This window comes from Salvelinus namaycush, unplaced genomic scaffold (assembly GCF_016432855.1).
Source record: "Salvelinus namaycush isolate Seneca unplaced genomic scaffold, SaNama_1.0 Scaffold118, whole genome shotgun sequence".
Taxonomy (NCBI): Eukaryota; Metazoa; Chordata; class Actinopteri; order Salmoniformes; family Salmonidae; genus Salvelinus; species Salvelinus namaycush.
The window spans coordinates 368,704-387,301 of record NW_024057875.1 but is presented as its reverse complement, the minus strand read 5'-3'; the positions used below and the strand labels follow the sequence as shown (position 1 = coordinate 387,301).

Genomic DNA, 18,598 nt, shown 5'->3' with positions numbered 1-18,598 from the left:
AGTCTGCTTCATGCAGGGGCGCAACTTTGTAAAAAAAATAATAATTATTATTTATTGCAAAAAACACAAGGAAGGGGTAACATTAAAGTATTAGAACATGAAGGACAAACAATACAGCATCAAGACACTATCAAACATGTATCAGTCTTTCCGCAACAGCCATCCTTGTGTGTGAGGGTGCGTGTGCATGATAGTGACATAAAATATATGTCATAGTTTCCTTTTTCATGATCACAATCTTTTGAAGGCCGAACCCTCCAAGATTCCCCCACAGTTTCCCAATAGCTGTCCCTCAACCATTCGAGACCCCTCCCACAGTCCCCCGGAAGAAAAAAAGGGGCGCAACTTTAGTTTTAGAAGTGGGGGGGACATAATTATTATATCAAAAAAATGTATTCGGATAAACACTCCAAAAAGCCTACCCCGACCGCTTGGAAGCATCCGCATGGTCCTAAAGTACGTCGTTGCCTATTTTGTATCACATTCCAATTATAAAACAGGGGGGGGACAAAAAGGCAATTTCAGAATGTGGGGGAGACGTATCCCCGTCCCCAGTGAAAGTTGTACCCCTGGCTTCATGTTTTGTTTCCTTGTCACGATACCGTTGAATTTTGTGATACTGGTACCGTGACAACCTTACTATCCAGACAAACAGTCTATACTGCATCTAGACCTATCCATCGTAGAAGAGAGCCTCCCACTCCTTAGGGACTTTGCTAACATCATTATAAATGTTAACCCGGCATGACATAAACACTTGGCATTTGAGAAACCTCCGGAAACCACAAACATCAACAAGAGTTTGACCCCACCAGCCATTAACCACATTCTTTTGAGCAACAGCAATATCTTTCTAAAGACTTCATTTTGTCAGAGCGTCACCTAATCCACAGTGTAACACGCAGATGTTAATCAAGTACCTCTCCCTTTTCTCTCTCCCTCATTGCCTCGGTCTCCCTCCCTCCCAGTATCCGGCGGCCTTGATGAATCTGGGTGCCATCCTCCACCTGAATGGGCGGCTGCCTGAGGCGGAGACCAACTACCTGCGGGCGCTGCAGCTCAAGCCTGATGACGTCATCACCCAGTCCAACCTGCGCAAGCTGTGGAACATCATGGAGAGGCAGGGTCTGAGGACCACGCAGGGGCCTTGAACCCTCAAAGACACAGGAAACCAGGAAATTGCCCCAAGTGAGGTCCCCTTAATAGGAGTGAAGGACCTAAAAAGAGGCGGGAAACCCCAGGAATGGAGCAAATAGAGGCCAGGGGATTGGTGTGCCTCAGTGATGAATACCGAGGCCAACCCAATCTGTTTGAGATCAGTAGTCTCATTGGAACGGTAGTAAGGGAAGCGTATAAACCTAGTGACCAGAGGCCTGAGGGTTTCTAGGCAGGATATGATGACCTGAGCTGGAGCGAAGGACAGTCGAGTCACATCAGGATGGGAGAGGTTAGCTACACAAGTCAACACAGCAAGGATGACAACCCTCGGTTACTCAGAGGCAGCCTTACTGAGGTCACAGTGTAAGGACTGGGATAGTCCTCATTAGACAACAAAAAACATTCCTAAGACGAAAGCTGATGGGTTACGTGATGACTCGTATCTCTGGGCCCATTTTAATTTATTTACTTTAATTGAAAATTCTCCCTCCGAGACCTGTGTGTATTCCAAATCACTTAATTTGAGTTAGGATGTGACTACGGAACAGAAGTCATAATTCTACTCCATTTGATGATATCATGAGGGCTTTGGGGGCCAAACATTGTACATGCTGTTGGTGCACGATAAACAAGTTGGCCTGAATATTTGCGTCACATACAGTATAGTACAGTCTTGGTTTAAATGCTGATTGCACATAAAGTTGCCCTGCGCTTATCATGACAGTGATAAATTCAAGAACTATTTCCAGTCAAACCCATATTTTGAGTCAAATGAGACAAAACTACAAATTATTCCATCAAGGATGCCAACATATCCAAGCACAACATTTATTCACGCCCAACAGTAGGTCTTTTTAGACGGTGCTAAAGGTGTACATTGTCTCATGTATCAGGATATCCAGCAGACAAGGTCTTCCTGATGTTATGTATTTTATTGTAATATAATTAAGAAGTTTTATTTCAGTTTTAAGAAGTTTTATTTCATTTCATGTGATCAGAAGATTATTAACTTATTGATTTGTGTTTACTGTCTGTGTCAACACCAACACTGTACACACACACACACACACACACACACACACACACACACACACACACACAGGTTGATCTAATTCTACAGAAACAACCAGTGGAGTTGTTAAGCAATGTGTCCCTGCTCAGGGATATCAGGTCAACCAGGCTCTCCTAGCGGTGAAAGAGTTTACTAATTGATGGTAAGAGTGGATTTTTTAAAATATGGTTGTGTTTGTTTAAATGATGGGGGATTTGTATATTTTTGTCCTGTTCATTACTATATAATTCATGTTAATTATGTTCCCTGTATTCCACAATAAAAAGACACCTTCAGACCTTGAGTGGGTTAATTCATTGTGGCATCATCAGATTTTGTCTAGAGATTTAACATTTCACATCTACATTTTATAGAAAGGACATCCATTTCAAAGTCTTCATTTGAGTTGGTCCCAATAGATACTGGAATTCTGTCTAAAATAGTTCAAATCTTCTGACTTGAGGGAGGGGAATCTTGTGAATAATTTAGTAATACATCTCTCTATCTACACTTCTCTTGCCTACTCTTAGTTTCCATGGAGACCTCTTGACAGATAGGAGAGAGTTAGGGTTGAGTAGAGATGATTCCCATCTCATCCATTTTAGAGAACATCCTCTGGTGTGTTAGTTTGAGAGTATACATGCAGCTCTTCAAAATATGACAATATGTTGACACACACACACAAAAATATAACTCAACACAGAACGTAGACAAATCCATGTGAAAGCAAACTAATGAGGACTTTTTTGGGGGGCAATCCCAATTTCTGCCAGGGCTTGAGCTACTGACGAATCAGACTAAGATCAAAAGGGGATTATGATAAAGCGCCTGACTCTGAACACACCAGGGTGTAAATATTTAACAGGGTATGACTGAGTCAGGAGACACTACCATTAGGAGTGGTAGGGTAGGTACATGGAATAGGGGAACATTACATAGTTATTATCTATTGTGTAACATCATACCTTTGAAGGAGTGAATGATCTCCATTGAGGGTTAGCGTTGTGGCTTAGTCCACCTTTAAAACTGTTCATCAACATTGACTGGGATATATAAGGTATCTGAGCTATAGCCCTTCTTTTCCATGGGAAAACGTTTAGCTAAAGTTCAAGACTGAAAGGCAATATGGGTAGGAAGTGGAGGCCAAGAAAAAACAAACAAGAGCTGAAAAAAAGTCATCAAAATGTCAGAGATATAGCTAGTAGCCCAAATATATATATATATATATCACACACACACACACAAAATAGTGTCTTCAAAGTGATAAACTATTCAGAGTAACATGAAAGTGTCTCCTGCCCCCTGTAGAGAGAGGAAATAGAGTGGTCTAGTTCTCAGTGTGGCTCCATCTCAATGTGAATCTGTGTTTCCCAGGTTACGTGAGTTCAGCAGCCAATGAGGAAGTGCTTTGATGCACTCTCTTCCTCCTGTCCGTGTGGTTGAACTCACTATGTGAGGACCGGAGGAGCCATTTCCAGTCCAACAACAGCAGTTCAAACACAGCAGCAAAAACTGTCTGGTAATGTAGAAATTAGGATCCTGTTCAAGGTGAATTTCATGCTGAATGCCATGTTGCATCGACACTGATAAGACTCTACAGATTGAGGGACGGTTTCCCGGACACATATTAAACCTAGTCCTGGACTGAAAAACATCTTCAATGGAAATTCTCTATTTATTAGGTTTTTAGTCCAGAACAAGGTTTATGTGGGTTTGGGAAACCTGCCCTGATTGTTTTAAGAACTACAAACTCAAACCCTTTCAGAAGAGGTTGTATTTCAGTTTTTTCTATACTTCCATACTTGTTCCAATGAGAACAGAAATAATTTGTTATCACTTCAGCTAAACAGTTTAAACAGAGGTATCCTAACATTTACTAAATTAATTTGTGTGTGATATTTGTTTATATGTTGCTTGTTGTGATGAAATGCAAGGCTTGATTGTGTTTAAACTGTGTGCATACTTAAGTGAACATTTTGCCTGACAAGGAAATGGTTTGAACTCAAATAAATGTTGTGGTTTAGCCACAGTGAAAACTTTGAATTATAATTTACAAAACACTGAAGTGATTTCAAGGACCAATTCAGAGCGAAATATGCAAAATAAAATACATAACAAAGAAATCAATGGACATGTCCAATTCATTCAACGTTTTAATTCCATTCCAGTACAGCAGAGTGACTGCCCTGAGTTGACAGAAATCGAGCATTTTAGCATCTCATCTTCAATCATGAGAAGGGGCCTACAGGTGCGCATCAAGGTCAACAGCGACCTCTACTGCCAGTGCTCTGAAAATCTTTTTTTACTAGGCCACAACCTTTCCTACTGTAGGCTAACTAGTCTGGCTAACACCTAACTTTCAAAATCCTCCTGCTTCAGAGTCTGGAATGGCTCTTTCATGTTGTCGGCACAATGCGTCGATAATGAAGGGGGCTGTGCTGACTTGTTGGTTCTCCTCCTTGTCTTTCTCACTCAAACACCCACACCCACAGCCCCTGAGCGCCGCCCTATTCCGACACCACCGCAATAGCCTATTACACAATCCATCGTGATAGAAATTATTTACATTGAGAATGGACCACTGTTTAAAACAACAGTGAATAGAAATTCCATTAATTTGAATGCAAAATGTCCATTCAACGTATTCCAATGACAGGCTTACAGTTCATATTGCACATGGCAACTCATTGTAGGTCACTCGGTCTCCATCTTTATTTCAATAGTACTGAATTAAGTACTCTGGATATATCTGATTGGGATCAAATATGACAAAAATTCTGGGATACATGACATTGTCCACACAACTGTCATGGAAGTTAATAGCACTTTTGTCATCAGGCTTGAGGAAATCTGTCTTTCCCAGTGTAGTTTTCCCAACTATCACCTTGCACAGAAACATTGTTTTGGTCTTTTGGCTACTGAAGCCTTGTGGTGCCTCACCAAACAGAGGTACTGGATCAGTGTTCCATGGACTGTACTTATCTGCATATGAGGCAAATCTTGCAAAGTAGGTTCCTACATAAAAGGAAGAAGAGGGGTAATAATGGGGTTACTGTACCAGAGAGATTATACCTGCTGTCATACATACTATATTCATTTATAGCCTGTTTCATCATCACTTACCTTTTCCAAGAATATGGCCGTTGATACCAGCTAACCTGTTGTCAAAATTGTATGTACAAATTGAGTGTACGTTGCCGATTTTTGTTCCATGAAACAGCTTCTCCTCCTTGACCTCTGTAACACCTTGAATCCTTCCCAACTGAATCTTTTTCCTTTAAAAAGAGAATCACCATGGTTGTGAAAAAAGGCCTTCCTGCTCCTCTCATCTCTACATATCTCCCCTCACAGTCCCGTTAGTTTGGCTGCTCAGCCTACCTAAATTATCCCTCACCCATCATAGAACTGCCATTTGCAACCAATATGAGCGCTTGGAAATGAGCATCTGGACACTGCACCCACCCACTCAGGTCAGAGTGTTATCGTAGTCCGAAGGGAGAAGACACATGTTTCTGACGACTTTTAGTTGTCGACGGTAACACGAATGTCGGAATGTTGTGCGTGTATCAAAATGCAGAGAGTTTATTAGGGGTTTTACATGCTGTGTAATTTAAACTTTTTTATTTAACCTTCTTTTAAATAGGCAAGTCAGTTAAGAACAACTTCTTATTTACATTGACGGCCTACCCCGGCCAAACACTAACCCGGATGCCGCTGGGCCAATTGTGCGCCACCCTATGGGACTCCCAATCACAGCCAATTGTGATACAGCCTGGAATCGAACTATGGTCTGTAGTGACGCCTCTAGCACTGAGATGCAGTGCCTTAGACCGCTGTGCCACTCGGGAGCCCCAAAAACAATGGTTAATTACCACTAATTACTTACTGTTACTTTGATAGCTTTCGGACATATGTTCTTGATAAGGAAATATTTTTTGATAACAGACTGTCTGTCTGAGCCAGATTCGGAGCGACCTTGGCTGGGACACTGAGAACTTCCCAGTCCCAGGTCTCTCCCTATCTTAGGGGAGGGCAGGGAGACGCTATTCTCACGGACTCCCCTAAACTCTATTGGCGGGCGGATTTGATGGTTTGTGTGTCACTATAAATTGAAGGTCTTTGTACTGTGCACGGCAGAACGTTCCGTGAATAAACGTTTAACTTTTGTAGACTGGGCCTCTGTCTGTTTTATTTCTATCAGTATCATACAAATCCTGATAGCGCAGACTGAGTAAACAAATTGAATTGGTTAATGAACAGGATAACTTAATTCTCTTATCAGTTCTACTGCATGGCTCTTACTATTCTTTAATGTTCAAGTTGCCAATACTGCTTTGCCTATTGTTTATCATATGTAGTATTATTCCATACAGCCATAAGTGTTATGGCATTGGTTGCACAAGTACTTTTGCAGAAGTGGTTTAATTGTTGTATTGGTAAACAGTCTTTTGCATGCACACGCTACAACAGCGTTTTCCATAGTGGCTTCAACATCATGTTCTAACCGGACAGCACTATAGAGGACAGAACCAAACCAATCAGAAGTATATAGGGGGCGTGGGCATTCACAGCCGACCGCTCAGACGGGTGAGGGCATTCACAGCTGACCGCTCAGACGGGTGAGGGCATTCACAGCTGACCGCTCAGACGGGTGAGGGCATTCACAGCTGACCGCTCAGACGGGTGAGGGCATTCACAGCTGACCGCTCAGACGGGTGAGGGCATTCACAGCTGACCGCTCAGACGGGTGAGGGCATTCACAGCTGACCGCTCAGACGGGTGAGGGCATTCACAGCTAACCGCTCAGACGGGTGAGGGCATTCACAGCTGACCGCTCAGACGGGTGAGGGCATTCACAGCTGACCGCTCAGACGGGTGAGGGCATACCAGCCAACCGTTTTCACGTGGTCCTTCTAGCCGGATTTAGTGACCAACAGTTTTTTACATGGTCCGTCATTTCTCCGGATTTAGCGACCAATAGTTTTTACAATGGTCAATACAATAGTGATAGAATACCACCAAATTAGATAGGAAATGTATACTGTACTACATCTATTTCTGGAGAAATTATAATAATATTATGATGCTGATGATATAAATTAGAATTCCTCTTACCTACAGTAAAATTCCCAGAGGTCCAGGTTCTGTATTCTACAGATGGATTTGATGCGTCTGTCTAGTTCCCCCTCCTTTAAGCAGCCTGCCACATAATTATATTCAGCTGTGTCTCTCTTCAGACAGAACACCTATGGGTTAATGATGGAAATGAAATCATACTCAGATTACAAACAAACTCAGGATAAATGATAAGTAAACAAACATGTTATATTATTGCAGAATAATCGACTAAGGTTTGAATATATACTAGATACTACTTCTAACATCTGATGTGATTGAGTTAGCAACAACTTGGCTTTTATATGATCCAATTTTCCACTGGACATATATTGCTTTGTGTTCCCAAATCAATAAAAAAGAGATTACAAAAACTGATATGTAGAACATTTGTTTTATAACTTTATTTTCCTCTGCACCTGATAGGGGTATTTGGTGTCCACTGCTTCCCAGTGTGTGGGCACTGAACCAACACAAGAGCATCTAAAAGAGAAACAAAATAAACTACTTCATGTTAAAAGAAACCAAGCCACCAGTGAGTTGGTTTCACTTTCATTTCTCAGTAAGTGAGAGTATGTGTTGCCTAAAGGTGGAGTAATACATTTCAGAGACATGTTTGATCTGGATCAATTCCATATCTTATTGAACCCCAGTGATCACAATTGCCAAATCTAAAGTTTCACCTTCCACTATTCCCAGTTTTGTGAGTCTTGTTGGATCGTTTGATTCGCCTCTGCTTCCTTGTTTTGATGTCAGTCAGAACCATCTCTGGAAATCAAAGAGTCCGTGCTATCAGTTCACAACATAAAACCTTTGATGTGAAAATAACTTCAAAACAATTACAAACAAATACTGTATGATATTATTGTGGATACAGGTTGATAGAAGGAATCAAGTAAATACCAGCAAAATCCAGCTTGTTGATGCCTCTGGATGTGGATATCTGTAACACTCCTTTTGGATTTCTTGTGTAATACCTTTCAATGTCCTCACTGGTCAGAGAATTTCTTTCCATTTGATCATTCTGAAAGAAAAATACAATTTATAAGACAAAGCAGTCTCAAACATGTAAGAGATGGACCACTGGGCACAGACGTCAATTCAACGTCTACTCCAAGTTGGTTCAACATCATTTCATTGAAATTATGTGGAAACAATTTGGACTCGACCAGTGTGTGCCCAGTGGGGGGGGGTAGTGGAGATTAACTCTAGACTGACAAAAGAGACAGCTACCTCAAACATGTGCCACGTTCCCCTTTCATCCAGGTAGAACCAAAGCCATGGATTTGTTTTGTAATCTGTCATAACAGGCATGTCTGAGGTGTCCATGTCCTCAACTTCTGAACTGCTTTCTGATTGAGTCCACATCTACATCAGGACAGCAAACACACATCTTATTTACTGAAACACCACTTCAATTTGGCTTGATAAAATACTAGGGAAAATGTTACTTTACCTTCTCCTGAGGTTTTCTTTTGTAGTAAAGGTGAATGGTACTGTAGCTATCCAAGATTAGCCTGCCACTCCTGACCTGGTTCAGCACTGCTTGAAAATGCTGTAGTAAAATCACCAGTCAAACCACACCCTCTTAAAGGAGGAAGTCCTTGTCTGAAAGTCTGGTGTATGACGCTCACCTGTGGATTAAAATAAATCCGCTTTTTAGATGGAACGTCTGAGTCACCAATAAAGTTGATGTCAGACTTGTTTTGCAAATACAGTTGAAGTCGAAGGTTTACATACACCTTAGCCAAATACATTTAAACTTAGTTTCACAATTCTTGACATTTAATCCTAGTAAAAATTCCCTATTTTAGGTCAGTTAGGATCAACACTTTAATTTTAAGAATGTGAAATTTCAGAATAGAGAGAATGATTTATTTCATCACATTCCCAGTGGGTCAGAAGTTTACATACACTCAATTAGTATTTGGTAGCATTGCCTTTAAATTATTTAACTTGGGTCAAACATTTTGGGTAGCCTTCAACAAGCTTCCCACAATAAGCTGGGTGAATTTTGGCCCATGCCTCCTGACAGAGCTAGTGTAACGGAGTCAGGTTTGTAGGCCACCTTGCTTGCACACACTTTCAGTTCTGCCCACAAATATTCTATATGATTGAGGTCTTTTTGATGGCTACTCCAATACCTTGACTTTGTTGTCTTTAAGCCATTTTTCCACAACTTTGGAAGTATGCTTGGGGTCATTGTCCATTTGGAAGAGCCATTTGCAACCAAGCTTTAACTTCCTGACTGATGTCTTGAGATGTTGCTTCAATATATCCACATAATTGTCCTTCTTCATGATGCCATCTATTTTGTGAAGTGCACCAGTCCCTCCTGCAGCAAAGCACCCACACAACAAATGATGCTGCCACCCCCGTGCTTCACGGGTGGGATGGTGTTCTTCTGCTTGCAAGCATCCCACTTTTTCCTCCAAAAATAATGATGGTCATTATGGCCAAACAGTTCTATTTTTGTTTCATCAGACCAGAGGACATTTCTCCAAAAAGTACGATATTTGTCCCCATGTGCAGTTCCAAACCGTAGTCTGGCTTTTTTATGGCGGTTTTGGAGCAGTGCCTTCTTCCTTGCTGAGCGGCCTTTCAGGTTATGTCGATATAGCACTCGTTTTACTGTGGATATAGATACTTTCGTACCGGTTTCCTCCAGCATCTTCACAAGGACCTTTGCTGTTGTTCTGTTTTTTTGCACTTTTCACACCAAAATACGTTCATCTCTAGGAGACAGAACACGTCTCCTTCCTGAGTGGTATGACGGCTGCGTGGTCCCATGGTGTTTATACTTGCATACTATTGTTTGTACAGATGACCGTGGTACCTTCAGGCATTTGGAAATTACTCCCAAGGATGAACCAGACTTGTGGAGGTCTACAATTATTTTTCTGAGGTCTTGGTTGATTTCCTTTGATTTTCCCATGATGTCAAGCAAAGATGCACTGAGTTTGAAGGTAGGCCTTGAAATACATCCACAGGTACACCTCCAATTGACTCAAATGATGTCAATTAGCCTATCAGAAGCTTCTAAAGCCATGCCATCCTTTTCTGGAATGTTCCAAGATGTTTAAAGGCACAGTCAACTTAGTGTATGTAAACTTCTGACCCACTGGAATTTTGATACAGTGAATTACAAGTGAAATAATCTGTCTGTAAACAATTGTTGGAAAAATTACTTGTGTCATGCACAAAGTAGATGTCCTAACCGACTTGCCAAAACTATAGTTTGCTAACAAGAAATTTGTGGTGTGGTTGAAAAACAAGTTTTAATGACTCCAACCTAAGTGTATGTAAACTTCCGACTTCAACTGTATGCCATACAAAACGTAGGTCATTTCTTCATTTTGTTGTCACTGGTCCATGATGTTCCAGTCAAGACTGGAGGAACTCACTCATTCTGCTAGTTATGATTTTTTTAAATGTGTGTATTTCCTCCTTATCCTAACGGATTGTATTCTTGAAATCTCCTGACGACTGTATAATCCTCACTAAGAAAAGACAATTGTTCAACCCCCCGCCCCTCCAAAAAAATAACAAAGACTAACTCACAATGACTTCATATGAAATGTACTAAGTTATGAGGCATGGTTATATCATCTCTGAGGGGATATCAGTCAATCCCATGCCTCAACAACATTTGAAAGTCAAATACGATTGAACAGAAATGTATGGTGTAATCTTGTGTTGTACTGCCGCCATGTGGCCAATTAGATGCACTCAGCACTTAATTTCCCTCCATTGTTTCATTTAAGTTTCCCTATCACTTAACCTTCAATGATCCTTGGTAGTATTTGCAGGAAATAGATAGATAGATCAAATAATGCACACCTTGCATTCAACATGACTAGCGCCGGTAAACATACACGTATAACATTTTAGTTTATTTACAGTGTAAATAACACAACAGTAGGCCTAAATCAAGCCCATATCAAGTTTATACATCAAAGCAGAGGACATGAAGTACTGACCAACATTACATGACTTTAAATGAACACGAAAATACTGTCATTATGACATAGTTTGACACCCTCTCATTAAGAGGAAAGACAATTTTAATTCAGCTCAAGAAAATATTCATGGGGGTATTTCCTTCTTGAACAATGTACAATGTGCAGAATGAGGGAGGTAGATTGTTTAAGGGGTAAGAGAGTGCTTATCATGCATATATCAACTACATACATTACACATATACAGGTAGCCTACTGCATTGTCAGATCATGGTACCAATAGCGGTGAAGGAGAAAGCAGTAGATTTTAAGACATATTGGCCTTTAAAAGCCATCTTGGCCGAAGGTCTTGGCCTCAATTAACTCAGGCAATCAATCACTTGACTTGCACAAACAGTCCCCAAAGAGATTCATCCGGTTTCTTAGCTTAGCAACACTAGCTAGGCCTATATCCTAGCTTTCATTTACAAAATGCATCTGCTACAGTACAGTACACAGAGACGAGCTGACTATAAGCCTCATGCATGATATGATGTGATAGTACAACTGCAGTGTTTGCATTGTCTGTTTAGTTAGAATTGGAGCAACTCTATGTGAAATCTATCTAGTTTTCCTAGAAATCCAATTTCTTTGGTAACTATATTTGTTATATATACAGTACCAGTCCAAGTTTGGATACGCCTACTCATTCAAGGGTTTTTCTTTATTTTTACTATTTTCTACATTGTAGAATAATAGTGAAGACCTCAAAACTATGAAATAACACATATGGAATGATGCAGCAACCAAATAAGTGTTAAACAAATCAAAATATATTTTATTATTGAGATTCTTCAAAGTAGCCACCCTTTGCCTTGATGACAGCTTTGCACACTCTTGGCAATCTCAACCAGTTTCATGAGGTTGTCACGTGGAATGCATTTCAATGAACAGGTGTGCCTTGTTAAAAGTTAATTTGTGGAATTTCATTCCTTCTTAACGCATTTGAGACAATCAGTTGTGTTGTGACAAGTCCATATTATGGCATAAACAGCTCAAATAAGCAAAGAGAAACGATAGTCCATCATTACTTTAAGACATGAAGAACTTTGAAGGTTTCTTCAAGTGCAGTCTCAAAAACCATCAAGCGCTATGAAGAAACTGGCTCTCATGAGGACCGCCACAGGAATGGAAGACCCAGAGTTACCTCTGCTGCAGAAGATAAGTTCATTAGAGTTACCAGCCTCAGAAATTGCAGCCCAAATAAATGCCTCAGAGTTAAAGTAACAGACACATCTCAACATCAACTTTTCAGAGACTCAGATCTTCATGGTTGAATTTCAGCAACAAAAAAACACTACTAAAGGACACCAATAAGAAGAAGAGACTTGCTTGGGCCAAGAAACACACGCAATGGACATTAGACCGGTGGAAATCTGTCCTTTGGTCTGATGAGTCCACATTTGAGATTTTTTGTTACAACCGCTGTGTCTTTGTGAGACGCAGAGTAGGTGAACGGATGATCTCCGCATGTGTGGTTCCCACCGTGAAGCATGGAGGAGGAGGTGTGATGGTGCTTTGCTGGTGACACTGTCTGTGATTTATTTAGAATTCAAGGCACACTTAACCAGCATGGCTACCACAGCATTCTGCAGCGATACGCCATCCCATCTGGTTTGCGCTTAGTGGGACGATCATTTGTTTTTCAACAGGACAATGACCCAAAACACACCTCCAGGCTGTGTAAGGGCTATTTGACCAATAAGGAGAGTGATGGAGTGCTGCATCAGATAACCTGGCCTCCACAATCACCCGACCTCAACCCAATTGAGATGGTTTGGGATGAGTTGGACCGCAGAGTAAAGGAAAATCAGCCAACAAGTGCTCAGCATATGTGGGAACTCCTTCAAGACTGTTGGAAAAGGATTCCTCATGAAGCTGGTTGAGAGAATGCCAAGAGTGTGCAAAGCTGTCATCAAGGCAAAGGGTGGCTACTTAGAAGAATCTAAAATATATTTAGATTTGTTTAACACTTTTTTGGTTACTACATGATTCCATATGTGTTATTTCATAGTTTTGATGTCTACACTATTATTCTACAATGTAGAAAATATTACAAGAGCAGATTACTGTACAGTTACAATGAATATATCCCTTATACACAGTACCAGTCAAAAGTTTGGATACACCTACTTATTCAATGTCTATCTATGAAATCAGGTCCTTGTATACAGGAGTAGGGCAAGTCAAACATTTGTTTACTTTATGTTGGCGACTTCACTTGTAATAGTGAGTTATTGCATCCTGGTCACCAAAGTAGTTATTCAGTCTACATCCTCATTAGAAGTGTGTTGCACTTTTTAGCTTTGCTTGACTATGGTCATGTTGGACCCAAACAGTCAAAGGAAAAGAAAAAAAGAATACCTGCACACTGTTAGAACGCTCCCGAAACGTATTCGCAACGTTTCGACAACACAGGGTGATCCTGCCAAAGATCCTCTGTGGCAGGTTGAAACATTGCTAATCCATTTCGGGAACACTCCAACAGTGTGCAGTTACTTTTCAGTTTTTTCAAATATGCCACCTCTCGCCCTGACCAACCCACAAGTCTCTAAACACAGTAAATAGACAAACCACTCTTTACGAACTCTACAGCTTTTATAGAAACATAGTCTTCTTGTATGGTCTTCCCTGTTCTGCCATAGTAATCCATTAAGGCACTTCTTATGATCCAAGTCCCAGCCAGGCCTTGAATCAAACAGCGGGAAGTCATCATGGCCGTCCATTGAGTCCCTCCTCTCTCGACCTCTCCCCTGATGTTTCTGAATCCCAATCCCGTCCTGGTAAAAAAAAATCTGCCCCATGTACATTGTGTGATAACGTCCCTGATCACCCCATAGGCGTCAGTAGAACTCAATGAGATACTCTGGGTAAATCTGGTTGCAGTCGAAGATGACGTAGATCTTTGGGTTGGCGAGGTCGTCCACACAGCTGTCGAAGAAGTTGCTGTAGCTCATGTCCTTGGATGGCGGTCGGCAGAACAGCGGATTGCCTAACGTGGACTCGCCGACCAGCACTCTGGCCAGGAACATGGTCTTATATGGAGGCTCGCTTGAAAATATCGGCGGGGCTAGTCCATGCTTCTGCAAGGCAAAGTTATGTTTCCCCGTCGTAAGGCAGAATTTGCTAGAATACTTGGCGTCTCGGGCAAAATAACTCCCTGAGAAATGATGGGAAGGACAGTATTAGAATGCTATGTTTGAACAGTTGAAACTACTGCTGCAAAATTCCGGGAACTTTGCCAAAATTCCCAGGTTTTCCAGAAATCAAAGTTGGAAGATTCTCGGAATCAGGCAGGAAATCCAGGAATACTCTAACCGGGATTTCTGGAAAACCGTGAAATTGTGAGAAAGTTACGATTTCATGACACAACACAGGTGGAATCTACCTCTGCCATAGACGTCCCCGTGGCTCCCAGTTAGCCGCCAGTCAAAGTTATATGTGCATATAGCCTGCACGTTGCTGTGGCCTGTGCCATGAAATAACATTTTCTCCTCAATGTCCACAACTCGCTTTATCTTCCGCAATTGTTGTTTTTTCCTTTAGAAATTGGAGTAAAAACACAAAAGCATTGATCAGTCTCAGCATTTAGGTTAATTATGTTTTCCAACCAAAAGATCTCTAAGAAGTTATCGAAAAAGGTCTATCTATCTAATTCAAACCATCATTCCAAACTGGGATTCTAGGTGCTATCATCAAAATAATTTAGATACTCAACTATACTAACATCATTATAATAACTCCACACACACACACACACACACATCTCTACCTGCAAAAGAACTCCCACAGATCCAGGTTCTGTATCCTCTGAATAGATTTGATAGGGTGACACATGGTCCTTTCATAGAGTCTGACCACTTCCTTGAATTCATAAGTATCTCTGGCCAATGAGACGAGCTGAAAAATAAAGATCCTATTAAATTACTGGTATTCTAATTCCTAATTCTACAAGGTGAAAGAGTATAGTCAATCAGACATGGGTATACTGCAAATCAATGACACACAGTGTTTTAGTTAGAAAGAAACAAACTGGCTAAAGAGAGTCATGGAGTAGGTAGATACATTGATTAAACTTTACTTAAAGGTCCAATAAAGCTGTTTTTATCTCAATATCAAATCACATTTTCTGGGAAACAAATAAGTACCTTACTGTGGATTTTCTTTCTACTAAAATGGTCAAAAATAAACAAAAATAGTTTCTTAGCAAAGAGCAATTTCTCAAGCAAGGATTTTGCTAGGAATGTCTGGAAGTGGTCTGAGTACAGAGGGGAAAACTGAAAACTAGCTGCTATTGGCAGAGAGATTTGAAACTCTCTTTCTTATTGGTCTATTAACACATTTTTCACCTGGTGACGTCAGCAGGCAGGCCAAAACTCCATCCCACCAAAACAGGCAGAAATTGCAGGCGGTCTTTTCAAACAGCTCTTACACTAAAAGGGCTTTATCATAATTTTACAGTATTATTCCAACCTCATAGTGTTGAAATATATACCAAATACAGAAAAACATGTTTTCGACTGGACTTGGCCTTTAAAGGTAGTCAGCAATGCACAAAGTAAATAGCAATATCGGGCCGATTTCCACAACAACTAAGAGCATTGAAGTGCAAGGCAAAACCTCTCCACTGTTGTCTCGCAGCTATCACGTTGTAGAAGATTGACGTGTCGCCCTGCACATGTGCAGATACACTGTGATACTCTGTCAGTGCATCATCTTGCACCGCGCTCATCTGCAACATCTGCGGTGCTACTCGTGGCAACGTCATGTCTCTGAATATCAGTTGAACACTGACAGGTATAATGCATTATAAGACTTGTCATAAGCATTTATTACTCTACTTTTACAGGTAACACGACTAGGTCTTGAGCAGGTAACACGACTAGGTCTTGAGCAGGTAACACGACTAGGTCTTGAGCAGGTAACACGACTAGGTCTTGAGCAGGTAACACGACTAGGTCTTGAGCAGGTAACACGACTAGGTCTTGAGCAGGTAACACGACTAGGTCTTGAGCAGGTAACACGACTAGGTCTTGAGCAGGTAACACGACTAGGTCTTGAGCAGGTAACACGACTAGGTCTTGAGCAGGTAACACGACTAGGTCTTGAGCAGGTAACACGACTAGGTCTTGAGCAGGTAAGACGACTAGGTCTTGAGCAGGTAACATGCTGGTCAGGAGTTAACTGTATTTCTACCCCTGCCCCATTCAGATAATAACCTGAACCGGCAAATGTCGGGTAAAGCTCTCTGTCTAAAAGAGGTAGATACACAGCATATTGTCCACACACATCCTTTTCCCCTTACCTGATAAGGCTCGTCTGTATTTATTCTCTCCCAGTGGCAGGGCACCGGCAGGGCCAGATTATCACAAATGAACCTGGGCGAGGGTGACAGATGCATATACACAATTCAGACACATACTGTACAGGTCAGGCCTGGGTCCAACTGCTCGGTGGTTATTATGTCAATGCCCTTAGTTACACATCCTTTTATTTTCACCCAAAATGTAGCACAACATGCATAAGGTTTAACCATAGAACAGGTGACGCTTCTAACCCCACAATAGACTAAAGTTAGCTCCAGGAAGTAAGCTCCAGGAAGTGAAACTGACCACAGAGCCAATGGAGAGCACTCAGAACTCTGTATTTCTTAGTTATACAGTTACAGGCCTGTGGGCTACCTGCATGTCTGAGTTATACAGCTACATGCCCGTGGGTGACCCCATTGGTACAGCTCAGACTCACCTAAAGCCAGTGGCAGAGTGGAACGCCCGTTTGATTGGACGTTGTTTCCCGGTTGTGACATTGATCTGCTTCATGACTGGTTGTGAAACAAAGACAAACAAAGATCAGGGAATTAGAGACAGACTCCAACATATCCAATGATTGTCAATGATACTGTATAGATGTGTGCCAGTACTGTACTGTTCTTGGTACCTGAGAAGTCCAGTCTGTAGGTGTACTTGGCGGTGTAAAACTCCATGACACCGTGTTGATTCCTGCTGTAATTCTGTTCTATCTGCTCACTGGTCACAGAGCATGCAGCACTTGGATCAATCTGCCACAACCAGAACAAATTGCAAATGAGACTGGGATGGGTAGAGTGAGTGAGGGGATGGGTGGATGGATGCAGTAAAAATGTATGGATGGATGCAGTAAAAATGTATGGATGGATGGAATAATGAAGGAATGGATCGATAGATCAAGTGAGAGGATGGATGGATGAGGAATGCATAGGTGGTGATATGTCCTGTACCTCAAACATGTGCCACACTCCACATTCAGCTAGGTAATACCAGCACCAGACAGCCTCTGACGTGTCCATCTCCTCCACCATCTCTGAGGACTCCTCCTCAGGTGCCCTTATGGCAAACATGCCTGGACCTGGGAAGAGCAGTATATAATGTCATTGCATTGGCTTATAGTGGATAAGGAGTATGCTAGGTTTATCTTCAGCATGACATTTCTTATTTTTAAATATCTGTTCTCATATTTCTCGGTAATTTGCTTGCATCTATGAACAATACCTATGTGAACTGCACCAATATGTTTCCAACAACAGCATTAGGTTCTTCCTGGTTGGCAGAAGAACTGTCTGCCGACATGTCATCAGCTTGTTGCAAATTCTCTGCACCCCGAAGTGGATGTGTGTCTACATGTCAAATAGACGAACACAATTCACTAAGCTGCTATCAAACACCAGCAATGTGTTTATCACATCGGGTATATAGTCTATAGGAAATATAACTAGCTACTAGCATGAAATATAGCAGGCTATCTTACCGGTTTATCGAGCGATTAGCCTGCCTCAGTCCTAGCTACTGCGTTTAATAACCTCTTCTAGAATTGGCAATCATATATTCCAGCTAACCACATTTCGCCCCGTGCTGCAAAATCGTATTTAGCACCCAGCATCGAAGATCTTTTGTAGAATTATGCGAATGCATTTGCGTTTCTATTCCGATTGCTATGTTTACATTCGTTTCCTGGTAGCAAAAAAAAACGTCACAGAGCACGTCATAATTCCAAGTCTCTCCCACTGATGTATGATGCCGCGTCAGGAACAAACATGTTCCAAAACAATTTACCTCCAGGCGTAAATTGGTTCCTTGAATTGAAAATGTATCTTATGTATTTGTTACAACAAGATTAAATCATATTTAGCTTTTTAGTTAATAACAAAAATAATGACATTTTCCTAGAATCATTAATGACATCTCCCCGAGTTCCGACTTCAGTGCATTCCAGACAACTGGGAACTCGAAACAAAAACGAG

General features: G+C 41.3%; 2 protein-coding genes across 2 annotated transcripts; both read right to left on the bottom strand.

The window, feature by feature from the left end:
* Positions 1 to 4,378: 4,378 nt before the first annotated feature.
* On the bottom strand, positions 4,379 to 8,888 carry LOC120036009 (protein mono-ADP-ribosyltransferase PARP11-like). The gene is made up of 8 exons (XM_038982478.1): positions 8,781 to 8,888; positions 8,558 to 8,692; positions 8,228 to 8,348; positions 8,008 to 8,092; positions 7,744 to 7,807; positions 7,325 to 7,455; positions 5,333 to 5,484; positions 4,379 to 5,224 (listed from the first exon to the last, which is right to left on the bottom strand). Exons 2-8 carry the CDS (start codon positions 8,690 to 8,692, stop codon positions 4,926 to 4,928), a joined length of 987 nt encoding a protein of 328 aa, XP_038838406.1. The 5' UTR covers positions 8,781 to 8,888; the 3' UTR covers positions 4,379 to 4,925.
* Positions 8,889 to 13,349: 4,461 nt separating this feature from the next.
* Positions 13,350 to 18,294, bottom strand: LOC120036008 (protein mono-ADP-ribosyltransferase PARP11-like). The gene is made up of 8 exons (XM_038982477.1): positions 18,106 to 18,294; positions 17,579 to 17,706; positions 17,260 to 17,380; positions 17,068 to 17,143; positions 16,628 to 16,700; positions 15,095 to 15,222; positions 14,711 to 14,862; positions 13,350 to 14,482 (listed from the first exon to the last, which is right to left on the bottom strand). The coding sequence occupies exons 2-8, from the start codon at positions 17,696 to 17,698 to the stop codon at positions 14,166 to 14,168; spliced, it is 987 nt and encodes a 328-aa protein (XP_038838405.1). The 5' UTR covers positions 17,699 to 17,706; positions 18,106 to 18,294; the 3' UTR covers positions 13,350 to 14,165.
* Positions 18,295 to 18,598: the final 304 nt, after the last annotated feature.